The sequence below is a fragment of the Dipodomys ordii genome, unplaced genomic scaffold (assembly GCF_000151885.1).
Source record: "Dipodomys ordii isolate 6190 unplaced genomic scaffold, Dord_2.0 Scaffold60, whole genome shotgun sequence".
NCBI lineage: Eukaryota > Metazoa > Chordata > Mammalia > Rodentia > Heteromyidae > Dipodomys > Dipodomys ordii.
Window position 1 is genome coordinate 9336744 of NW_012267276.1, and position 20817 is coordinate 9357560.

The following is a 20817-nucleotide window of genomic DNA, read 5'->3' on the forward strand; positions in this document are numbered from 1 at the left end:
AAGAGAGAACCCCGGACCCCCGAGCCCCACCCACGTCCGCGGGACTGCGGAGACAGACGGACGTGGCAGGCCTCGCCCCACGCAGGCGCATCAAGACCTGGGCCGAGGGGGGAGGAGCCATGCCGGGGAGAGGCGGGGCGAGGCCCGGGCTACGCTCGGGAGTGGCGGGACGAGGCAGGGCAGGGGGCGTGGCAGGTCTGGGGGCGTGGCCACTATGGAGGCGTGGCCGGGCCGGGGCGATTCCGTTGCTCGGAGCCAGCGGGAGCTGCTGCCACATTCTGGGCGTGAGCACCTGAGCCCGGCTGCCGCCGCCGTCCCGCGCCGCGCTTGACGCCACCCGGAGAGATCGGGCACTTGGCTTCTTGGATTTGGTGAGTGTCCCGCGAGCCGGGGGTCCGGGCTTCCCGGACGAGGGCGGCGGGGGGAACCGCACCCAGCGGGGCGTCGCCCGGCGGGGTTCGGTCTCCGGAGCGGAGCCCCGGGCGCGTCGGCGGGTGGCGCGTGGGGCGGGTTTGGTGCGCTCCCGGGGTCGGGCGGGCGCGGAGGTCGGTGCGCCTCGGCTGGGGGGGTCGGTACGCCTGCGCCCCCGGGGTGATCTGTGCACTTCGGGGGAAGTCCGTGCGCTCTTGGGGGGTCAGAGTGCTCCAGGGGAGGTGCTCGGCACGCCCCAGGAGTGGTCGGCGAGCTCCTGAGGGCTCGGTGCACTTTTGGGGGGGGTTGGGGCGCCCTTGGGGGATCCGTGCACTTCTGGGAGGCGGTCGGCGCTCCTGAGGACTCGGTGCACTTCTGGGGGGGCTCGCGCGGTCCGGGACGGGGACTCCGAGCCCCTCTTAACCTGCACCCTCCCGTCTCCCTCTTTTGCAGCCCGCATCGCCCTCTCCTGACCCTCGCAATCGCCATGGCCCAGGTAAGGCAGCGACCGGGCCGCTGGTGTCCGCCACCGCGCAGGGGCCTGGACAGGGGCGCCTGGCCCGGACCCAAGCGCCGGGAACGTTCCGGAGCGGAGCCAGCCTGCCTCGGGGACCCCGCCCTCGTCTCCTGCCCACCCCGCCTCGGGTCCCCCCCCTCCCCAGGGTCCCCAGGCCCCGCCCGGACGCGCGCACCCGCGACGAGGCCGACTTTGGGGGCTCCCCTGGTTTCTCGAGTGACTATCGCGGGGCTCCCTCAAATCCAAAGAGTCGCTAAAATTAGAACCAGACCCAAAACAGCTCATCGTGGTCACGTGAGGCAAACTCCTCCTAGCTTTTTCTTTCTTGGCTTCCTTTTTTTTTTTTTCAAGTTTCCTGTATTTTGATACTGTGGGTGGGTTTGGCTTTTTCCAGAACAGTCCGTGGAGCTTTCCTTGTGGCTCAGCCCAGGGTCCATAAGGGGAACTAACTGTTCATCAGCACTGATTTATTTTTATTTTTCTTACCACACTGACATTTAAGCTGAAGAGCTGTTTTTCTGAAATATTGGACTCGTGGAACGAGTTTTAAATTGAATTTGCCTTGGGACTGTTTCAGAAGTTGATTACTTAATAGAAGCTCCCCCTTTCTCTCTCCGCACCCCCCCCCCCCCCCACACACACCTTACTATTTGTCAATCCTGTAGAATGATCATTGAATCATCGAGCTGGGCTCAGGTCTGCAGTTCTAGATAGTTCGGAGGTGTGGAGATCCAGAGGTTCATAGTTAAGAGACCAACCTCTGGCAGAAGGTTGTGAGACCCTGAATGTCAACCAAGCTGGGTGTGGTGTGTGCCTCTGTGATCATTAGCTGTGGCTCGTGGTCCACACTGGCCTGGACTTACATAAGAGACTCTTGGAAAATCAACGAAAGTAAAAAAGGGCTCAGGACACAGAATGCAAGCACAAGTCTCTGAGTTCAGACTTCAGTACTGATTAAAAAAAAAACAGTCTAGGAAAGAAAAAAAAACAGTTCAATTTACATAATAGCCTTTAAAAAAGTTCTAAATGTACAAAATCAATGTCATAAAGTCTTCTGTGATTTAAGACAGCAGCCCTTAGAGGTTGCATAGTTGGCACATCCGGGTCAATCTAACTGCTTGTCAGCGCCTGATAATACTCCTTAAACAAGTGTTGTTTCAGCTTCTCAAACAACTCCGGCTCTCATGTGTGGTTCCCCTGTCATCAGACTGATTTAGGGAAGTGGAATAAGGTTTCCTGGTCCTTTCCAAGAAGAAAAGGGAGGGCTGGGTCATTACTACATTTACACAGTCCTCCCATTCTTCTGTGTTGTCTTAAACGTTAGAGTAAGGCAGTTCTGTTACTTCAGGTGGAACGTTTGATTTAGGTTCTTCCTCATGGAAAGGGGACTTTTTACTGTGTAATTAACTCTCCTTTCCCGAGGTATCTCTTTCTTATCTTAATATGATATGGTGTGGTTATGTATGATACTGTGGTGATATTTGGGGCAATTTGGTAATCCTCTGGGAAGTCTCCTTTATCCTTACTCATTTGGCTGTGTCTCCAGTCTCTTAGAAGTTTCCCATTCAACAGAGAATAAATGAATATATTTTTCCATTGGCGGACATTACTTTTGATATTTTCAAAGAATGATGATAGTGTAGTGACCCTTTGTGTATGTAAAACTGGGAACATGGTGGCTTGTATTATAAAATTAGCATATAACTCTCTCATAATGTAACAAAAGGATTGTTTTAGTTATTTATTTTTGTTCTGGTACTGGGGCTTGAACTCAGGGCCTAAGTGCTGTCTCTAAGCTTTTTTGATCAAGGCTAATGGTTTACCACTTTAGCCACTGCTTTACTTCCAGCTTTTTGCCAGTTAATTGGAGGTAAGAGTGTTTTGGATTTGTCTGTCCAGACTGGTTTTCAACTGTGATCCTCAGGTCTCAGCCTCCTGAGCATGTGTGCAGGCTCAAGGATTGTTTTTCTGTCAAGACCAGCTTTTTTTTTTTTTTTGGTGGAGGGGTGCTGGTTCTGAAGCCTGAACTCAGGGCCTGAACTCTGTCCCTGAGCTTCTTTTGCTCAAGGTTAGCACTGTACCACATGAGCCACAGCTCTACTTATGGCTTTTTTGGTGGTTAATTGGAGATTAGAGTCTCAAAGACCTTCCTGTCCAGGTTGGTTTGAACCACTATCCTCTCAGCCTCCTGAGTAACTTGGATTACAGGCATGAACCACTAGTAGACCAATTTTTTTGAGTTATCACTAAAGTAAAAGCAGTATTAAGAGAAGATATGGTGTTGCATTTTGCCATAGCTTTGTTACTAGTTTGTAAAGTATTTAAAATTAAAATGGGATTTTGTTATCTTTATATTTACATTTTGGTCACATTCTGTAACTGTATTTTTAATGCCTGAAATTTGCTTTAGACATCCATGTAATGGTAGGCCAGCTGGAGCTTTAGGATTTGATTCAGATGGTTTCTTGGAAAACATCTGTGGGATAAAGAGCCAGAGACTTCCACTCCTTGGATGGAATCAGAATGAAAGTGTACTGTATACATATTGTCTCTTACTTACTGGAAAGCTAAAATGTAGTTTCCCACCACAGTAAATCTTTATCAATTACATCTTCCATAGCAACTATTTCTTCTTTTTACTTAGGTTGGGACCCTCTTGCTCATAACATTATATACAGAAATACAGAAAGCAGGATTATTAAATACTCCAGTATATTTCAATATTAAGTTTTGTGACTGTTGTTATTATATAACCATGTAATCCAACAATTTGGGAGGTAGAGGTTTGAGAATAGTGAATGGGAGGCCAGCTTGGCTGTATAGTAAGTTTCAGACAAGCCAGAGCAGTGAGACCCCCATCTCAAAAAGCAAAACAAAAACTCCACAGGCTGGTTATATAGGCAGATCTTTGGTGTGACTTTGTTGCTACAAACTTAAGAAAATAATCGCTCTATCTGTGATAGATACCTTGGTGTTTCCTCCCTCCCTCCTCTAAGAGTTTTTTTTTTTTTTTTTATGAGGCAGGCAATCCTTCCCCAGCCTCCTTAATGCTGAGATTTTAGGTATTCACCATCTATTTTTTACTCAGACTAAACAAGGAGTTGTTCAAGGTGAACTATTTCTCAATGCTCGTATCTATTTCTACAGTATTCTTATTATGCAAATATGAAATATTCCTAAATCATACTTACTTCTTACATACCTACTACTTAGAAATTACTTCCATTGTTAACATATTTTGGGTTGGACATTTGTGTGTGTGTGTGTGTGTGTGTGTGTGTGTGTGTGTGTTGGTACTGGGTGGGGCTTGAACTCAGGGGTTGAGTTCTGTCCTTGAGCTGTTTTGCTCAAGGTTAGCACTCTATTACTTGAGCCATAGCTCCATTTCTGTTCTCTTTTTTTGATGAATTGGAGATAAAAATCTCATGGACTTTCCTGTCTGGGCTGGCTTTTGAACCAGGATCCTCAGATTTCAGCCTTCTGAATAACTAGTATTACAGGCATGAGCTTGTAACCTGGCTTGGGTTGGATTTTTAAAACTGAATTCTGAACTTAAAAAAAAAAAAACTTTCTTGACTTATGCTTGTTTCTCTTTTTTGTAGGTTGTGCCACATTATTCTATGTATACTCCAATTTATTTAAATATTGTTTGTGGGCTTGTTTTGTTTGGCTGAGATCCTCAGATCTGAGATCCTCTTATTTCAGCCTCGTGAATAGCTAGGATTGCAGGCATGAGCCTGCATGCGGGCATGCACCTGGAGTCATGGAATGTATCTTATTTCAACTTTTGGGTTTGTGACTTTCATCTTTCACTCAAACTTCACACATGAGATTTTGTTTTTGAAACTATCATGTGGTCATGGTAGCAGAAATGTTGTAAGGTGAAGCCTGTGCTAACACTATTGTTCATAATATCAGAGTTATAGCTGTGATACAGATTTGAACTGTACAAGGCTTGATTAGGGCTTATATTGATTTGGTTCAGATTTGTTGCATCCCAGATTTGTTGCATCCTACAAGACTTTACTAGGCCCTGTTTAGAACAGCAGGCTCAATATAAATATAAATAAGTAGTTTGGGATGAGATTTATTAGCTGACTGGATACCATTTCACTTTTGGGATCCCTTCTCTTGGGGACTTCGCTGGTCTTGGGGACTAAGGTCAAAGTTACCTAGTTGTCCCCAGGTCTGTGGTGTTCTGAGTTAGTCTGGATCAGTTCCTGATGTATTTGACTCTTGTCTTCTTTATTTTGGATGCTGGCAAGGAAAGAGACACAAATGGACTGGCTGCTTTGCAAGCCACTGAATCATTCATTGACGTTTAGCAGATCCTAATTCCTGTATCCAGTGAAGCTTGGAAAACTTACACAGATAACAGAGTTCCTTCCTGATGGATTGATTGTCTGCAAGGTCAAAACAATATAAAGTGTCTGGGTTTTTTTTTTTTTTTTTTTGGTTGTTCATGGGGCTTGAACTCTGGGCTTGGGCGCGCTGTCCCTGCGCACTTCAGCTTAAGGAGAGTGCTCTACCGCTTGAGCCACAGCACCACTTTTGGTTTTCTGGTGGTTAATTGGAGATAAGAGTCTCATGGATTTTCCTGCCTGGGCTGGCTTTGAACCGCCATCCTCAGATCTCAGCCTCCTGAGGATGACAGGCGTGAGCCACTGGCGCTGGGCTGATATAAGTGTGTTTTTACCTCAGATCCATTTCTGAAATAGGTTGTTTTATGTACCTTTCACGATATTTAAAAAATTCCAAAATATATCAGTTATTTTATTTATTTTATTTTTTTATTGGTCTTGAGGTTTGAACTCAGGGCCTAGGCACTGTCCCTGAGCTGTTTTTCGCTCAAGGTTAGAGCTCTACCAATTGAACCATACTTCCACTTCCAGCTTTTTGATGGTTAATTGGAGATCAGAGTTTTCTGCGTGGGCTGGCTTTGAACCATAATCCTCAGATCTCAGCCTCCAGAGTAGCTAGGATTACAGATGTGAGCTACTAGTACCCAGAAGTTGGTTGGTTTTAAAATTAATAGTTTTTGTTTTTTTTAAAGTTAACTGGAGTTTATTTGAATGTGAAAGGAAAGCAAGCCCTGAAAAAAAAAGAATGCCTAAATGCCTGAAGCTTTTGCCTTCTCCTTCTGTGCCAGTTTTGCTAGATCTGGAAAGTAAAATAATGGGTGGAACCAAGATTCATTGATGTAATAGATACTTTGCCAGATCCTTTGTATGCATTATTTAGTGCCCACAATGCCTTGTGGAAGTATTACTACTCCTGTTTCGTTGAAGAAGAAGATGAGGTTGCTTAGCTGGTGTAGTTGTTGGGACATAAGAGAAAAAGGACAGGATTTGCAGCGCCCACCCCTGCCTCCCTCAGAAAGGGAGGCTGTAGAGGGAGACAGGAGGCAGACCCAAACATAGGAATGAATAGAGAGGTATTGGAAAGCTGTCTCAGAGTTACATTGTTATTTATGTATTATTTCCTTTTGTCTTTAAATCCTGTGTCTAGAAAAGTAGGTTTGTTTTCTGTGTGTGTGTGTGTATATGTGTGTGTGTATATGCTGGTCCTGGGGCTTGTACTCAGGGCCTGGACACTGCTCAAGGATAACACTCTTAACATTGGAGTCACAGATCCACTTCCAGGTTTTCTGTGGGCTGGCTTTGAGCCACAGTCCTCAGATCTTTGCCTCCTGTGTAGCTAGGATTGCAGGTGGGAGTCACTGACTTTTTTTTTCTTGTTGTTAATGTCACTATTTAAATTTGGGAATACCTAGTGTTTAAGGATAAAAATAACATCTTAATTTAAAGGAGGAAAAAAAGCCATGAAAATTATATTGTTGCAGAGTTGGATAGTCATGAAGGTGAGAGTTAAAAAGTGAGTGCTGTGATGTGACCCTGCGTTGTTGAAGTGTATGCAGAGTTCTCTGGGGGAAGGCCTTGAGGTGGGGGAGAATAAAAGAATACACTGAGGGAGGGGGAAGGGAAAAGGGTGGAGTTAAATGGGGACCCCAGGAAACAGGGGAAGCCCTTGAGTGAATGACTTAGTCCCTGGCAGATGGCCTTGTGTGGGCAGGAAGGGGGTGAGGCCGGCATGCAAACATGGGCTCTGCTGTCCTATGACTCATGTCTGTGATTCACGTCTGACCTCTAATCCTGCAGTGTGGCCTTGCTGCTAGTGACTCTGGGTGTATGGAATGTGGCCAAAGAGTTTTGCAATTTCTAGAAAGTTCTTCCCCGCATGCCTAGCAGCTATTTCTTCTTCATAGTTAGCAGTTGAGATTTCTGGGCACATTTTTCTTCTTTTTCATCTTTTTACTGCAGTTGCTGTAGTCCCTGAGATAAGATTTTAGCTGTATTAGAGTTTGTACTCAGATTCTATATTTTCTAGGTAGACTCCTACTTGAGCCGTGTTCCCACTCCCTTTGCTTTTAGTTATTTGATGAATAGGGTCTCTTGTTGATGACTGGCTCAGCCTGAACTGTGATTTTCCTATTTGTGTTTTCCTTGCAGCTCTAAGACAGGCACACACCACTTTGCCTAGCTTTTTATTGGTTTAGATGGGGTCTCTCAACTGTTTTACCTGGGCTAGTTTGAATCATGATCCTCTGGATCTCTTCATCTGCCAAGTAGCTAGGACTATAGGCATGAGCACTGTATCTGGTATTAATCTTTCTGCTTTGAGGTAGATGCCTTGTGCTCTTCTTTTTTCTTTCCTGATTAACTTCTTTCCTCCTTGTCTACTAGCAAATTTTTTAGACTTACAAACCAGATCAAGCTTCCCTTTTAAAGTGTTTTATATATTTAAATTGATGTTTACTTATTAGTAACACTCATTAGTTACGCAGGGGAGGTGGTTCATTGTGACATTTCACTGTGACATTTTCACATGTGTTCTTTTTCTTTTTCTTCTTTTGTACTAATCCAGGGCTTGAACTCAGGTCCAAGGCTCTGTCCCTGAGCTTTAGTTTTTTTTCCTCAAGGATAATGCTCTACCACTTGAGCCACCACTCTACTTCTACCTTTTTTGGTAGTTAATTGGTATAAGAGCCTCACAGATTTTTCCTGCCTAGGTTTGGCTTCAAACCATGATCCCCAGATCTTAGCCTCCTGAGTAGCTAGGATGACAGGTATGAGCCACTTTTAGCCTGGCTAGAAGAATTTCAGCAGGTTTCCTTGGTTTATTTTCATGTGTGCAAATGAACTATTTTGACCATGTTCGTTCCTCCCTCCCCCTCTTCATTAGCTATCTCTCCTCCCATCATCCACCCCAACCCCTAAACAGAGTCTGTTTATGAAAGTGTACCATGCAAAACCTATCTTTAAATTAATTTAAAGATATTCCACCAGGAGAATCTGCTTTTCATCCAGCATCAGAGCTGCAGCACAGACCTGCTCCACCTGTGAAGGAAATCAACTTACACTTTTTTGGCACAGTAAAAAAATCAGTTATTTCTCTCCCAAGGATCTTTCCCTTTTAGTTTTTCTATTTAACCTGATTGCTGGTTTTTTATTAAAATATAGCCCTTTACTCCAAATACTGGGCCATTTCATTCTCCCCTGCTTTTATGCATGTTAAAAAAAAACCCAAAAACCTTGTACTTGTCTACGTTTTGAATATTGGCTGCCAAGTTGCAAGGCAACTTCCTGGACATTGGGAGGATTTTCTTTTTCACTCCAGGCTGGTGTTCTATCATTTGAACCACTTTTTGGTGGTTAACTGGAGAGAAGATTCTCATAAATTTACCTGCCTGGGCTGATTTCCAACCTTGATCCTTGGATCTCAGCCTCCTGACTAGCTTGGATTACAGGAGTAAACTGTGGGTATTTGGAAGGAATCATGACTTTTTCCTTGTGATTATTAAAAGTATTGCCTGCATGGAAAATAATGTGTAAAGAATGTCTTCCGGCCGGGCACCAGTGGCTCACGCCTGTAATCCTAGCTACTCAGGAGGCTGAGGTCTGAGGATTGTGGTTCAAAGACGGCCCAGGCAAGAAAGTCTGTGAGACTCTTCAATTAACCAACAGAAAACCAGAAGTGGCACCGTGGCCCAAGTAGTAGAGCGCTAGCCTTGAGCTGAAGAGCTGAGGGACCAGAGTTCAAGTTCCACGATCGCAAAAAAAAGAAAAAGGAGAAGAATGTCTTTTAATGTGTTCTTCTGGCACATGAATTACTGAATAACTTCTCCCCACCTCTCCCCAGGTACTGGCACTGGGATTTGAACTCGAACTCAGGCCTGAAGCTCTTGCTTGGCTTTTTTTTTTTTTCTCATGGCTGGCACTCTAGCACTTGAAACAGTTCCGGTTTTGGTCTTTTGCTGGCTAATTGGACATAAGAGTCTTGAGGAATTGTCTGTGGGGCTGGCTTTGAACCACGATTCTCAGATCTCTGCCATTTGAGAAACTAGGACCAGCCACTGCTGCCTGACTTACTCAGTTATCCTAAAGTTCCTGAGCAAGTGTACAAAAGTAGAGCTTAGGATGAAACCATGAATAAAACCTTTGCTTAGGATTGGCAGGGGATTGAGTGTTAGTTTCTAGGTCAGGAATGGGGTCCCTCAGGGAGGTGCCCTCTGCAGAGAGGAGAGCAGAGGGGCCAACTCCTCCTTCACTAACCCCCTTCTCCGCCCCCCGCCCCCAGTGTTGTCACTGTGCACCAGGCTGGCGCTAATTATACCACTGGTAGTTCACTTCCCATTTCAGGGGGATGCTTCACAAATCTTAAACCAAATGGTGAATATACTTAGAGGCCAAACATGATGCATATAGTAAATGGCTCTTCATGTTATTTGCTTTGCCCCATTGATCAAGGTTTCAATATCACCTCTGTGCTTCTGGTCTTAGGTTCTCAGAGGCACCGTGAGTGACTTCCCCGGATTTGATGATCGGGCTGATGCCGAAACTCTCCGGAAGGCCATGAAAGGCCTGGGTAAATTAAGTGTCCTTTTTATTATTTTTCTTATTTTTAATTTTGTGTGTGTGTGTGTGTGTGTGTGTGTGTATGTTGGGACTAGGACTTGAACTCAGAGCCTGGGTGCTGTACCTACACTTTGTTTGCTCAAGGCTAGTGCTCCACAGCACCATTTCCGGTTTTCAGGTGGCCAATTGGAGATAGGTCTCTCAGACTTGCCTGCCTGGGATGGCTTTGACTTGCGATCCTTAGCTCTGAGCCTCCTGAGTAGCTAGGATTACAGGCCTGAGCCACCGGTGCCTGGCCAGTTTATACATTTGATAAATGTACAAACAGATGACATCAGTTTATTTTCTCACAGGTAGAAGCAGGAGAGTGTAAAAGGTAGGGGGCTGTGGAGAGATGGCCTTTGGCAGGGGACAGGTTGTGATGTTTCATTCTCCTTCGCAGGCACAGATGAGGAGAGCATCCTGACTCTGCTGACATCAAGAAGCAATGCTCAGCGCCAGGAAATCGCTGAGGCCTTCAAAACTCTGTTTGGTCGGGTAAGAGCCTGTCTCCTCCCCTCCCCACCCCACCCTGCTCCCTCAGCCCAGTTTCAGGATTCTCAGGAGACCAAAATTATTAAGATCGCTCATGTCCCTTATTTTGTATTTATATAAAATCTGTTTGCATTCTCCATGTCCATGCCGTGTCCTTGAAATCATCTCAGATGACTTACAGTGCCTGAAAATGTACATTTGTCAACTCATGGAGAAAAAGGTGCAGAGCAAAAAAAATGTTTTTTTCATGGTATTGGGGGTCAGTCGTAGCCTTATGTGTGTTAAGCAAGTGTTCTACACTGAGCTGTGACCCCCATTTCTAAGAAAATTCTAAATATTGTATCTCATATTATTCCTCTAGTACTATTTTCCTTTTCTGAATTATATAAGTAATACTTATATTTTTCAGTAGTCAGAAAAGCATAATAATGACTACAGTCTATTATACAACACATTGTTTAAAGTTATTGAAAGAGAAAAAATAGTTCAGATAAAATAGGCTAAATTTTGTTATTTTGAGAGAAGGCACCTAGTGATTTTTTTTTTTCTGTGCTGGTTCTGGAGCTTGAACTCAGGGCTGGCGCTGACTGACAGTGAGCATTCTTTCCTCAAAGCTAATGCTCTAGCATTTGAACCACAGTTTTATTTCCAGCTTCTTGTTGGTTATTTGGAGATAAGAATCTTATGATCGTTCCTGTCTGGGCTGACTTCGGGCTGGCTTTGAACCTTGATTCTCAGAGCTCAGTCCTCCTGAATTGCAAGGATTAAAGGCGTGAACCATGGGTGCCTGCCAGTATTTAGTGTGATTTTTGAAGATTCTTTTTTAAAAAATGTGTTTGTGTCTCAGAATAGTATTTTAAAAAGAAAACGATTAAACTTGTGCACTTGATTTTAACTCTGAAAGAAAAGCACCGTTAATAAAACACCTTGATGCTTCAAGTGGCTCTCATGGTCAGCAGTACATTCTCCTGGCTGTGGGGTACATGGATGGGAGTCGGGCTTGCATTCCCTAGACAGCTACAGAATCATTTTATACCGGATGGGGCAGATGTTTATGCTTCTCCTGGGCTGCCTGCCTTGGTGATTTTTAGGGCCCACTATGATGTTATAAATATTGAAATGGCCCTTGGCTCAAGAAAAGGCTGCCACTACTGGTAGAGCCAAGAATGAGCCTTTGTGTGTAAGAGGACTCCGCCTTGAAATGTGTCTCCTTAGTACATTTGTGTTTTCTGGGAGTTAGGACCTTTTGGACGACCTGAAATCAGAGCTGACTGGAAAGTTTGAAAAATTAATTGTGGCTCTGATGAAACCCGCCCGGCTTTATGATGCCTACGAGCTGAAGCATGCGCTGAAGGTAAGAGGCAGGTGTGTGTGTGTGTGTGTGTGGACTGCCCATGCCACGTGGCACTGGTTTACTTTGGTAGTTACGCTGTCTTATCGCTTCTGTTTTAAACATTTTATGGCATTTTTATGTCAGTGAGGACTGCTTGGAACACAAAACTATGGGAGGCAATAGGAAATTACAAATGTGTCATTTAGTATTTTTACATATTTGTTCATTCATTTGTGCTGGTACTGGAGCTTCAATTGAGGGCCTGGACATTATTTTTTTTACCTGTTCTCACTCAAGGGTGGTGCTCTAGCAGTTAAGGCATACTTCTATGTCTGTTTTTTTTTTTTTTTTTTTTGCTGGTTAAATGGAAGTTAAGAGTCTCATGACCTTTTCTGCCTGGCCTGGCTGGCTTTGAATCATGACTCTCAGATCTCAGCCTCCTGATTAGCTATGATTACAAGCATCAGACACCAGCGCCTGACCTTTTGTATATATTGAAACTCAATAATATGGCTTGAGATTTTAATTTTATATGGCTTTTAATATTTGATTTTCATGACTGTTTTTGGGTACATAGTGGATTTATTTTTTGTTTTTGTTTTTTTCATTGGTTGTGAGGCTAGAATTCAGGGCTTAGGCGCAATTCCTGAGCTTTTTTGCTCAAGGTTAGCTCTCTACCAATTTGAGCCACGGCTCCACTTCTTGTGGGTGGTTAATTGGAGATAACAGTCTCACAGGGACTTTCCTGCCTGGGCTGGCTTTGAACCATGATCCTTAGATCTCAGCCTTCTGAGTAGCTAGAATTACACTCAGCAGCGTGTTAAAGACATTTCAGGTAGACTATTTTAACTTTTCACATGGAAAGTTGCCTGATGAGAAGACAAGAAGGTGGTAGTTGTCACAATTTCAGCTGGAAACAAAAACTAATTATGTGGTCTTTCCTTGGGTTTGGAATATTTTATAAAAATATGACTACATTGAACATTTGTTTAGACTTGTAGGGCAGGAAATAGTTTAGTAATTAGTAGCTCAGTTCTGAGTGGGCAAATAAAGCATTAACAATAAAGAAATAGTCATGTAACTCAAGTAGTTGATTTACATGGTTAACTCGGTAGTTGAGTAGTGGAAGGAGGCACAGATTTATCCAGTTACGATTCTGTTTACCTTGGTTCTCTTTATACTCTACAGTTTTTTTTTAAGAGGGAAAATTATTTATTTTTGTTTATGGTTTCAGAGATGTCAGTCTTTCAGGCTGGGGAGGGCATGGGAGAGTAAAGAAGTTTACATCATAGCATCCAGGAAGCAGAGATAGGGCTCCCTAGGACCCACCCCTAGTAGCCTACTTTCTCCAATTGGGCCCCAACTCCTACCTTTTTAATTTAATTTAATTTTATTTGTGAACATACTGTACAGAGGGGTTACAATTACATGGGCAGGATAATGCGTACATTTCTTACCAAGCATTGCAGCCTCCTCCTTTGTTTACCCTTCCCATCCCTTCCCAGCCTCCCCCCTCCCCCCCTACTCTACAGTTTTTTTAAGTAAATAAAATTCCGTTTTTGAGAAAAGGGCATTTTAAAATTGTACATTTAAGAAAGTCATAGGAGAAAAAAATTTTGTCATAGGAGAAAACCTAGGATCTTTTTTTAGTACTTAATTTTTAGTAAACAACTTGAAATAGACATAAAGCTTAAATTGTACTAGCTTTTAAATTAAAAAAAATATTGTAGTGCTGAGGATGGAATCCAGAGCCTCATTCATTCTAGGCAAGTACTCTACCACTGAGCTGTGTTCCAGCTCCCAAATGCAATCGTTAAAACAACCAAAAATACTAAGTTCAGTCATATTGTTGGATGTAATTTCTAATTTCACAATGTCGATAAAACTTCTTGAACCAGACAAAGGAAAAATCAACTCAAGTTATGTTTTAAAAACCCAGAGAGCAAGTTCTAGTGTACTGACCCAATTCCTAAAAGCTAAGCTTGTTATATTTATTGTTACCTGGGGTTGGCATCTTTCTGTTATTGTAACCGAGACCTACCATACTCAACTTATAAGTGAAGGTTGTGTTTGACACTTTTAGAGGTTCCATCCATGACTGACTTGGCTCTTGGCTCTATTACTCTGGGCCTGTAGCCAGGCAGCACAACCTGAGGTGGAGCAGAACTCTCCTGGCCAGGAAACAAAGGAGGAGGAAGAGGTGTCAAGATCTCCTTCAAGTGCATGTTTTCAGTGACATCAGGACTTCCTGCTAGTCCCCTTCTCTTAAAAGGTTCCAGGTTCTCCAGTAGCAGCCCTCAGGGGACAAGACTTTATTTTCCACCAGGGCCTCATGGGTTGTATAAGATCTACTGCACCTGAGGAGCAGGATATTTTTCGTGGCTCCTACAGAGCTTAATGTGGTGTGGGACCAGGGCTTATTCTCTAAGTAGATTGCTTAGATATTAATAATCTCCCATGATAATTTTTTTTGTCAGTCGTGGGGCTTGAACTCGGGGCCTGGGCGCTGTCCCTGAACTCTTCAGCTCAAGTCAGCGCTCTATCTCTTGAGCCACAGCACCACTTGCGGTTTTCTAGTGGTTTATTGGAGATCAGAGTCTCATGGACTTTTCTCCCGGGCTGGCTTTGAACTGTGATCCTCAGTTCTCAGCCTCCTGAGTAGCTAGGATTACATCCCATGATAATTTATGTAAAGTTTTTACACTTACTGTAGTTCAGGCTTTTTATTGTTTCAGTTTTCAGTGAAATGTTTTACTTTCCTTTTTCTTTTGTTCTTTTTTTTTTCCTTTTTGGTGTGGGCCTAGGGGCTTGAACTCAGATGCTGGCTCTGAGATTTTTTTTTTTCTCAATTCTAGCGCTCTATCTCTTGAGCCACAGTTCCACTTCCAACTTTCTGGAAGTTTATTGGAGATAAGAGTCTCATGGATTTTCTTGCCTGGGTTGGCTCTGAACCATGATCTTCAGATTTCAGCCTCCTGAGTAGCTAGAATGACATGCTCATCCTGGCAAAATGTTTTGCTTTTCAAACTAGAATTGACAAATCAAATTATGCATGGTGCATTCATTTAATCTGTATGTATGCATTATACATGGCTGCACATGTTTGAACAGAACAAAACAGATATTCTCTTTTCATTAGACAAAATGACAATCAAAGTCAAATAAAATAGAATAAAATTGGCCTTGGAGAGAATATTAATTTGAAATTTCTTGATATGGTACAAGAATAGAACTTGAATATAAATACATCCATGTTATGTTTGGTAATGTTTATGTAATTATACAATTTGGGTAACATCTAAGGAAACAACTTTCTTTTTAATCTGACACGTTTTCTTGATTAAAAATAAATCTCCAAACAGGGAGCTGGGACAGATGAAAAAGTTTTGACAGAAATTATTGCTTCAAGGACACCTGAGCAACTCAGAGCCATCAAACAGGTTTATGAAGAAGGTACGTGGTTATGTTTCACCTATTTTCACTTCATCTCTTTTTCCTCTAATGTGAAGGAAGTCTTTTATGGATCCAGAAGTCAGCAATATGTGATTGTTGAATGAATGAATGAAAGATGAATGAGGTACAATTCAAGCTGTTTTTATTTTTGTGTCAGTACTGGGATTTGAACTGAGGGCCTGGGCTCTGGCTTACCTTTCTCTCTCCCTCTTTTTTTTTTTTTTTTGGGTTGATCGTGAGGCTTGAACTCTGGGCCTGGGCACTAAAGGCAAGTGCTCTACCACTTGAACTACAGTGCCACTTCTGGTTTTCAGGTGGTTCATTGGAGATAAGAGTTGCCTGGACTTTCTTGCCTGGGCTGGCTTTGAACTGAGATCCTCAGATCAGTCTCTTAAGTAGCTAAGATTACAGGTGTGAGCCACCTGTGTCTGGCATCTTTTTCTCTTAGAATTGGTGCCCTACCACTTGAGCCATACATCTAGTTCCAGCTAGTACTGATTTGTCTGTTCAGGCTGGCTTGCAGCCTCAATTCTCAGATCTCAGCCTCCTGAATAGCTAGGATTCCATGTGTGAGCTTCCAGTGCCCAGCTTGGTATTTTTTTATTCTTCAGTGAAAAACAAAAAAGAAGATCAACAACAAAATCCCTACATTTTATTTACAACTTGTTTACTTTATAAAATACTGCTGAAGATGTTTTGCTTCAGCATAGGATTTACAGCTATTATAGGAACATCCAGGTTGCCTTTCTTTTATATTAATTGAAGATAAATATAAGTGTTTTTTCTTCAAATAAATTGAATTTTATAAATTAGAAGTTGAGAGTTATCTAATAAGCATTTGGGAACCTGGGAAAAGAAACCTAAGCTTTTTTCTAGATCATAGCTGATTTAAAAAAAATGTTTCAGTAAGCTGATTGCTGGAGGCTTATACCTGTAATTCCAGCTATTCAGGAAGCTGAGAGGCCAAATGTGAGGATCAAAGTTCAAAGGCAGCCTGAGCAGGAAAGTCTGTGAGACTCTATCTCAACTAACTACCAGAAAACAGGATGCCTTGAGCAAAAATGTTCAGGGACAACGCCCAAGTCCCAACCTTCAGCAAATGTGTTTTGTTTTAATTAGCGGTACAGCAGTACTTGAGTAAAATAGCCCGAAATTTGATTTTTCTTCCTAGTGGGCCTTACATTTTATAGAAAGTTTTATTTTTCAACCTAGAGTTCCTATGACTCGAGTATCAGCATATGAGATGAAGATGAAGGCAGAGTTCTCATTTCCTTGTCATAAGTTCTTGTTAGATTTCTTTTTCTTTTCTTTTTTGTGTGAGTGCAGGGGCTTGTACTCAGCGTCTGAGCTTTTGGCTGAAGACCAGTGCTCTACTACTTGAACCACAGAGCTACTTCCAGCTTTTTTTTTGTTAAATGGAGATAAAAGTCTCATGGGCTCTCCTCCCTGAGCCTGGTTTTAAAGTGTAGTCCTCAGATCTCAGCCTCCTGAGTAGCTAGGATTACAGGTGTGTGCTACCTGCGCTCAGCCTTGTTCTATTTCTCATAGGTTTGTCTACTTGGTTAGCAACCTATGCTTAGAGACAGCTGTTAGCTAAGAAAAAGAGTCTTTTATCTTGGTGTTCATTTGTTGATTTAGAAAAGAGCCATCAAGTCAGAGCAATGAAATAATTACCTTTCCAAAGTTCTGAGTCTTTGTTACAAGCTTCTCTTTATGATTTTTTTTTGTGGTGTCACTAATGGGGCTTGAACTCTGGGCCTGGGCGCTGTCCCTGAGCTCTTTTGCTCCAGGCTTGCACTCTATCACTTGAGCCACAGCTCCAATTCTGGCATTTTGGTGGTTAATTGGAGATAAGAATCTCATGAACTTTCCTGTCTGGGCTGGCTTTGAACCTTGATCCTCAAATCTCAGCCTCTTGAATAGCTAGGATTATAGGCATGAATCACTGGCACCCAGCAGGAGACCTGAATTCGTTTTTGTCCAGTTAGTCTCTCCAGTCTGTGAGCATCACAGAGAGAAGGAAGAGAGGACATTTACGATAATCACGTCACAAGTGTTTCTTCCCTTACATCTCCTGCATTTGATGAATGGGGCAGGGAATCCTAATCCTGTTCTGGGTGGAAGAAGCTGTGGATAAGTGTGCACCAATTCTGTTGCAGAATACGGCTCGAGCCTGGAGGACGACGTGGTGGGGGACACCTCAGGGTACTACCAGAGGATGCTGGTGGTTCTCTTGCAGGTATTGGGTGGAGCTAATCGTAGTTGGATTAAAAGGTCTGAAGTTGGACTGGCCTGGCTCTTACTGAGTTAAGGCCATTTAAAATTCTTTTTGTAATTTCTGGTTCTTGCAGATTCTTCCTCTTAGGTAGGAATTTGGGTATTTTCTGTACTTGTTTATGTTTTGGAATATCTGACATACTAATTTTTTTTTGTGTATGTGTGGTGCTGAGGTTTGAACCCAGAGTCCTGTGCTTGCTATAGATAGGTGCTTGAGCTAAAAATTTTTTTCTGGTGCCAGTCTTGGGGCTTGAACTCAGGATCTGAGCACTGTCCCTGAGCTTTTTTTTGCTTAAGGCTGGTGCTCTACTACTTCAGCCATTGCTCCACTTCTGACACTTTATTTTGGTGGTGGTTAATTGGAAAGAAGAGTCTCAAAGACTTCCTTGCACAGACTTTGAACTGTGATCCTCAGATCTCAGCCTTCTGAGTAGCTAAGATTATAAGTGTGAGCTCTTGGTGCTTGCCTCTGGACTTAAACTTTTAATAGCACCTCATGTGCTTGTTTTCATTGTATTTGACTTCTTTCATTGTCTTTAAATCAGGAGGGCCAGACTGGTTTGGGTCAGTGTTGTGTGAAAGAATGCATATTGTAGGAGTAATATGATCTTAATATAGCATGTGATTGCTAAGAGAAAAGAGCTTTATGTACAAAACTACCAGGTGGGACTGTTTTCCATTTGGAATAAAAGCACCACAATTCACTAATGGCATCTCTTGTCTCTCATAGGCTAATAGAGACCCTGATACAGCCATCGACGAGGCGCAGGTGGAACAGGATGCTCAGGTGAGTGCGGTCGCCTTGGTGGTGCCTCAGTACCATAGAGAGATGGAAGAGGAATCAAGTGTGTTGTTAGAGCAGGTGGAGATAATTGAATGTGTGAGGCCTTTGCAAATCATGAGACCCTCATAGATTTTTTTTTCATTCAGATATGGCCCATAAAAAGTTTTTAATCTGAATGTTAAGATGAAATAAACAAAATGACATACCAAACTCCACCTAGACATGTTCTTTTCTTTTTGGTGATTATAGAACATTCACAAAATAGAGATTTTTTTTAAACCAAAAAACCCACATTGTTTTATTGATTTCACAGCTAATGGCAAAGTAGATTTGTTGGCAGGAAAGAATAAGAAAGAAGAGAGGGTTTCATGGCAAGTAGTATTTCATTACATAAGAGATGACAAGATGTTTTGGCCTTAGGACACCTCTCCATTTGCTTTGATAAAACTCTTAATGGTATTGAGCTTTTGTGAGCTGTGCTTTAGTGATTCCCAAATGAAAATTTGTACTTAAGAGATCTGAATACCCCAGTATCATCTCAGTCTGGTTTACAAAGAGGCCAGTGTAGAGCCAGGCAGTGCCTCAAGCCTGTAATCCCAGGAGGGAGGCAGAGATAAGGAATCAAGGTTCCTGGCCAGTACGGGGATAAAAGTTCATAGAAATTCTTGAGCCAGGTGCCAGTGGCTCATGTCTCATGCCTGTAATACTAGCGACTCAGGAGGCTGAGATGAGAGAATTGAGGTTTGAAGCCAGCCTGGGGAAGGAAATCTCATGAGATTCTTGTCTCCAGTTAATCACCAAAATGCCAGAAGTGGAGCTGTGGCTCACATGGTAGAGCACTAGCCTTGAGGAAAAAAGGTAGGGACAGTGCTGAGGCCCTGAGTTCAAGCCTTACTACTGGCATACAGACAGACAGACAGACAGACAGACAGACAGACAGACAGACAGACAGACACACACACACACACACACACACACACACACACTATCCCTTCAGTGGGATCTGGGCTTTCCTCTGTCTACTGACCAGGAGCAGCAGGGAAGGAGTTACACTGACTGGATATTATTGCTTCTTTCCTTCACTATGTATTTACCAGTTGGCAGACACTGGTCCGCTGAGGGTGCGGGGGAGGTGCACCTCCTTTGAGACCCCATTCAGGGACCTGGGCGGGAAGCACCATGAGGATTTGAGATCCTTACCTGAAGTTCCTCCGGGACCCTGTCCTCAGCTTTTCAATATCTTCTCTGGGGTTACCTGAGAAGATTTCTGCCAATTCTGGGAACTGCTGAACCCCGATGAGTCACTCTCTAGAGAACGGAATGTTTTTTGTCCCAAATCCCTTTTACTTTGTAACATACTAAAGTGTTCAGACTGATTTTGTATTTTGTTTTTAAATCTCCTTCCCTTCCACATCCTTCATCTTCAGCTTCCCCTGGAGGGAGGGCAGACCATTAGGAGAGAAGAGGGCGTGTCTGCGGGCACCTGCTACTGAGTGTTCCAGACCGCAGCAATTATGGGCCCTCCATTAGTGACCCTGCAGGGCTGACTGCTGCCTGCCCTGTGGAAGCTGAGGAGGGGAAGGCTCTGGCCACACCTCAATCCAGAGAGTCAGGCTCTGAGTTTCACTCCCAGGCCTTCATGCTTCTTTACCAGAAGCTTCATGGATGGAGAATCTCCCCCTCCCCTCTCTTCCCCTTCCTCTTTCCCTTTCTTTGCCCTTTTCCCTCCCTCCCTCTTCCTTCCTCCCCCCTTCCCAGCCTCCCTCCCTATCTTCCTCCCTCCTTTTCTCCTCCCTCCCTCCGTTGCAGGTCTAACCCAGGCCTTGTGTGTATTAGGAAAGCAGGTTATCACTAAGCTACACCTCTAGTTTTGGTTAAATCTGTCTTCAGGAGAAATAGGGAACTGATTTTTTTTGCCATGTGCTATTGCATAGTGCTAGACCAAGCAAAATGGAGAGCACAGGTAACAGCTTCCAGTTAGTCTGTAGGTAGATGTTAAGCAGTGGGATAATCAGAACACCCTCATCTCTCCTATGGCTCCCAACCCCTCCCATGGCTTCTAAAAGGTAAGGGGTAAACACGGGCCTGGCACCTCTGCCTTGCTGTTTACCATGACTCAGTGTGATTCACAGGGATTGATTTACTAGTCAAGAACTAAAAACAAAACCCTAGGGCGGTTAAACACTTGGGAATGAGTTGGAAGGATGATTTTGATGGAGTTGAACTTTCTGCAGGCTTTGTTCCAGGCTGGAGAGCTCAAGTGGGGGACAGATGAAGAGAAGTTTATCACCATCTTTGGAACTCGGAGTGTGTCTCATCTGAGAAGGGGTGAGTGAACAAAAGTCCATCTGTAAGTTAACAAACAGCAGCCAGAATGACACAGCCCTGCTTCCTAGCAGGCACCGAGTGAATCCATTTCTTTCTTTTGCAATTGGTGTTGCATTAATTATCCATGAACAGGAGGCGTACATGCACACAGTGTGCTTTCTTCCTGTTCACCCTTACTGCCCCTTAATCATTTTATTTCATTTCATCTCATTTGTTTTATTTTATCTATTTCATCTTCATCCACCTTTCCTTCCTTCCTTCCTTC

General features: G+C 43.4%; 1 protein-coding gene across 1 annotated transcript in view; it reads left to right on the forward strand.

The window, feature by feature from the left end:
• Window positions 1-249: 249 nt before the first annotated feature.
• Window positions 250-20817, forward strand: part of Anxa5 (annexin A5) — a 27259-nt gene continuing 6691 nt past the window's right edge. The window contains exons 1-9 of the mRNA XM_013022177.1: window positions 250-371; window positions 866-907; window positions 9769-9853; window positions 10286-10380; window positions 11618-11731; window positions 15073-15163; window positions 17323-17402; window positions 18171-18227; window positions 20459-20552. Coding sequence (XP_012877631.1) covers window positions 899-907; window positions 9769-9853; window positions 10286-10380; window positions 11618-11731; window positions 15073-15163; window positions 17323-17402; window positions 18171-18227; window positions 20459-20552 — 625 coding nt within the window. The 5' untranslated portion in view covers window positions 250-371; window positions 866-898. The remainder of the gene's footprint in view (window positions 372-865; window positions 908-9768; window positions 9854-10285; window positions 10381-11617; window positions 11732-15072; window positions 15164-17322; window positions 17403-18170; window positions 18228-20458; window positions 20553-20817) is intronic.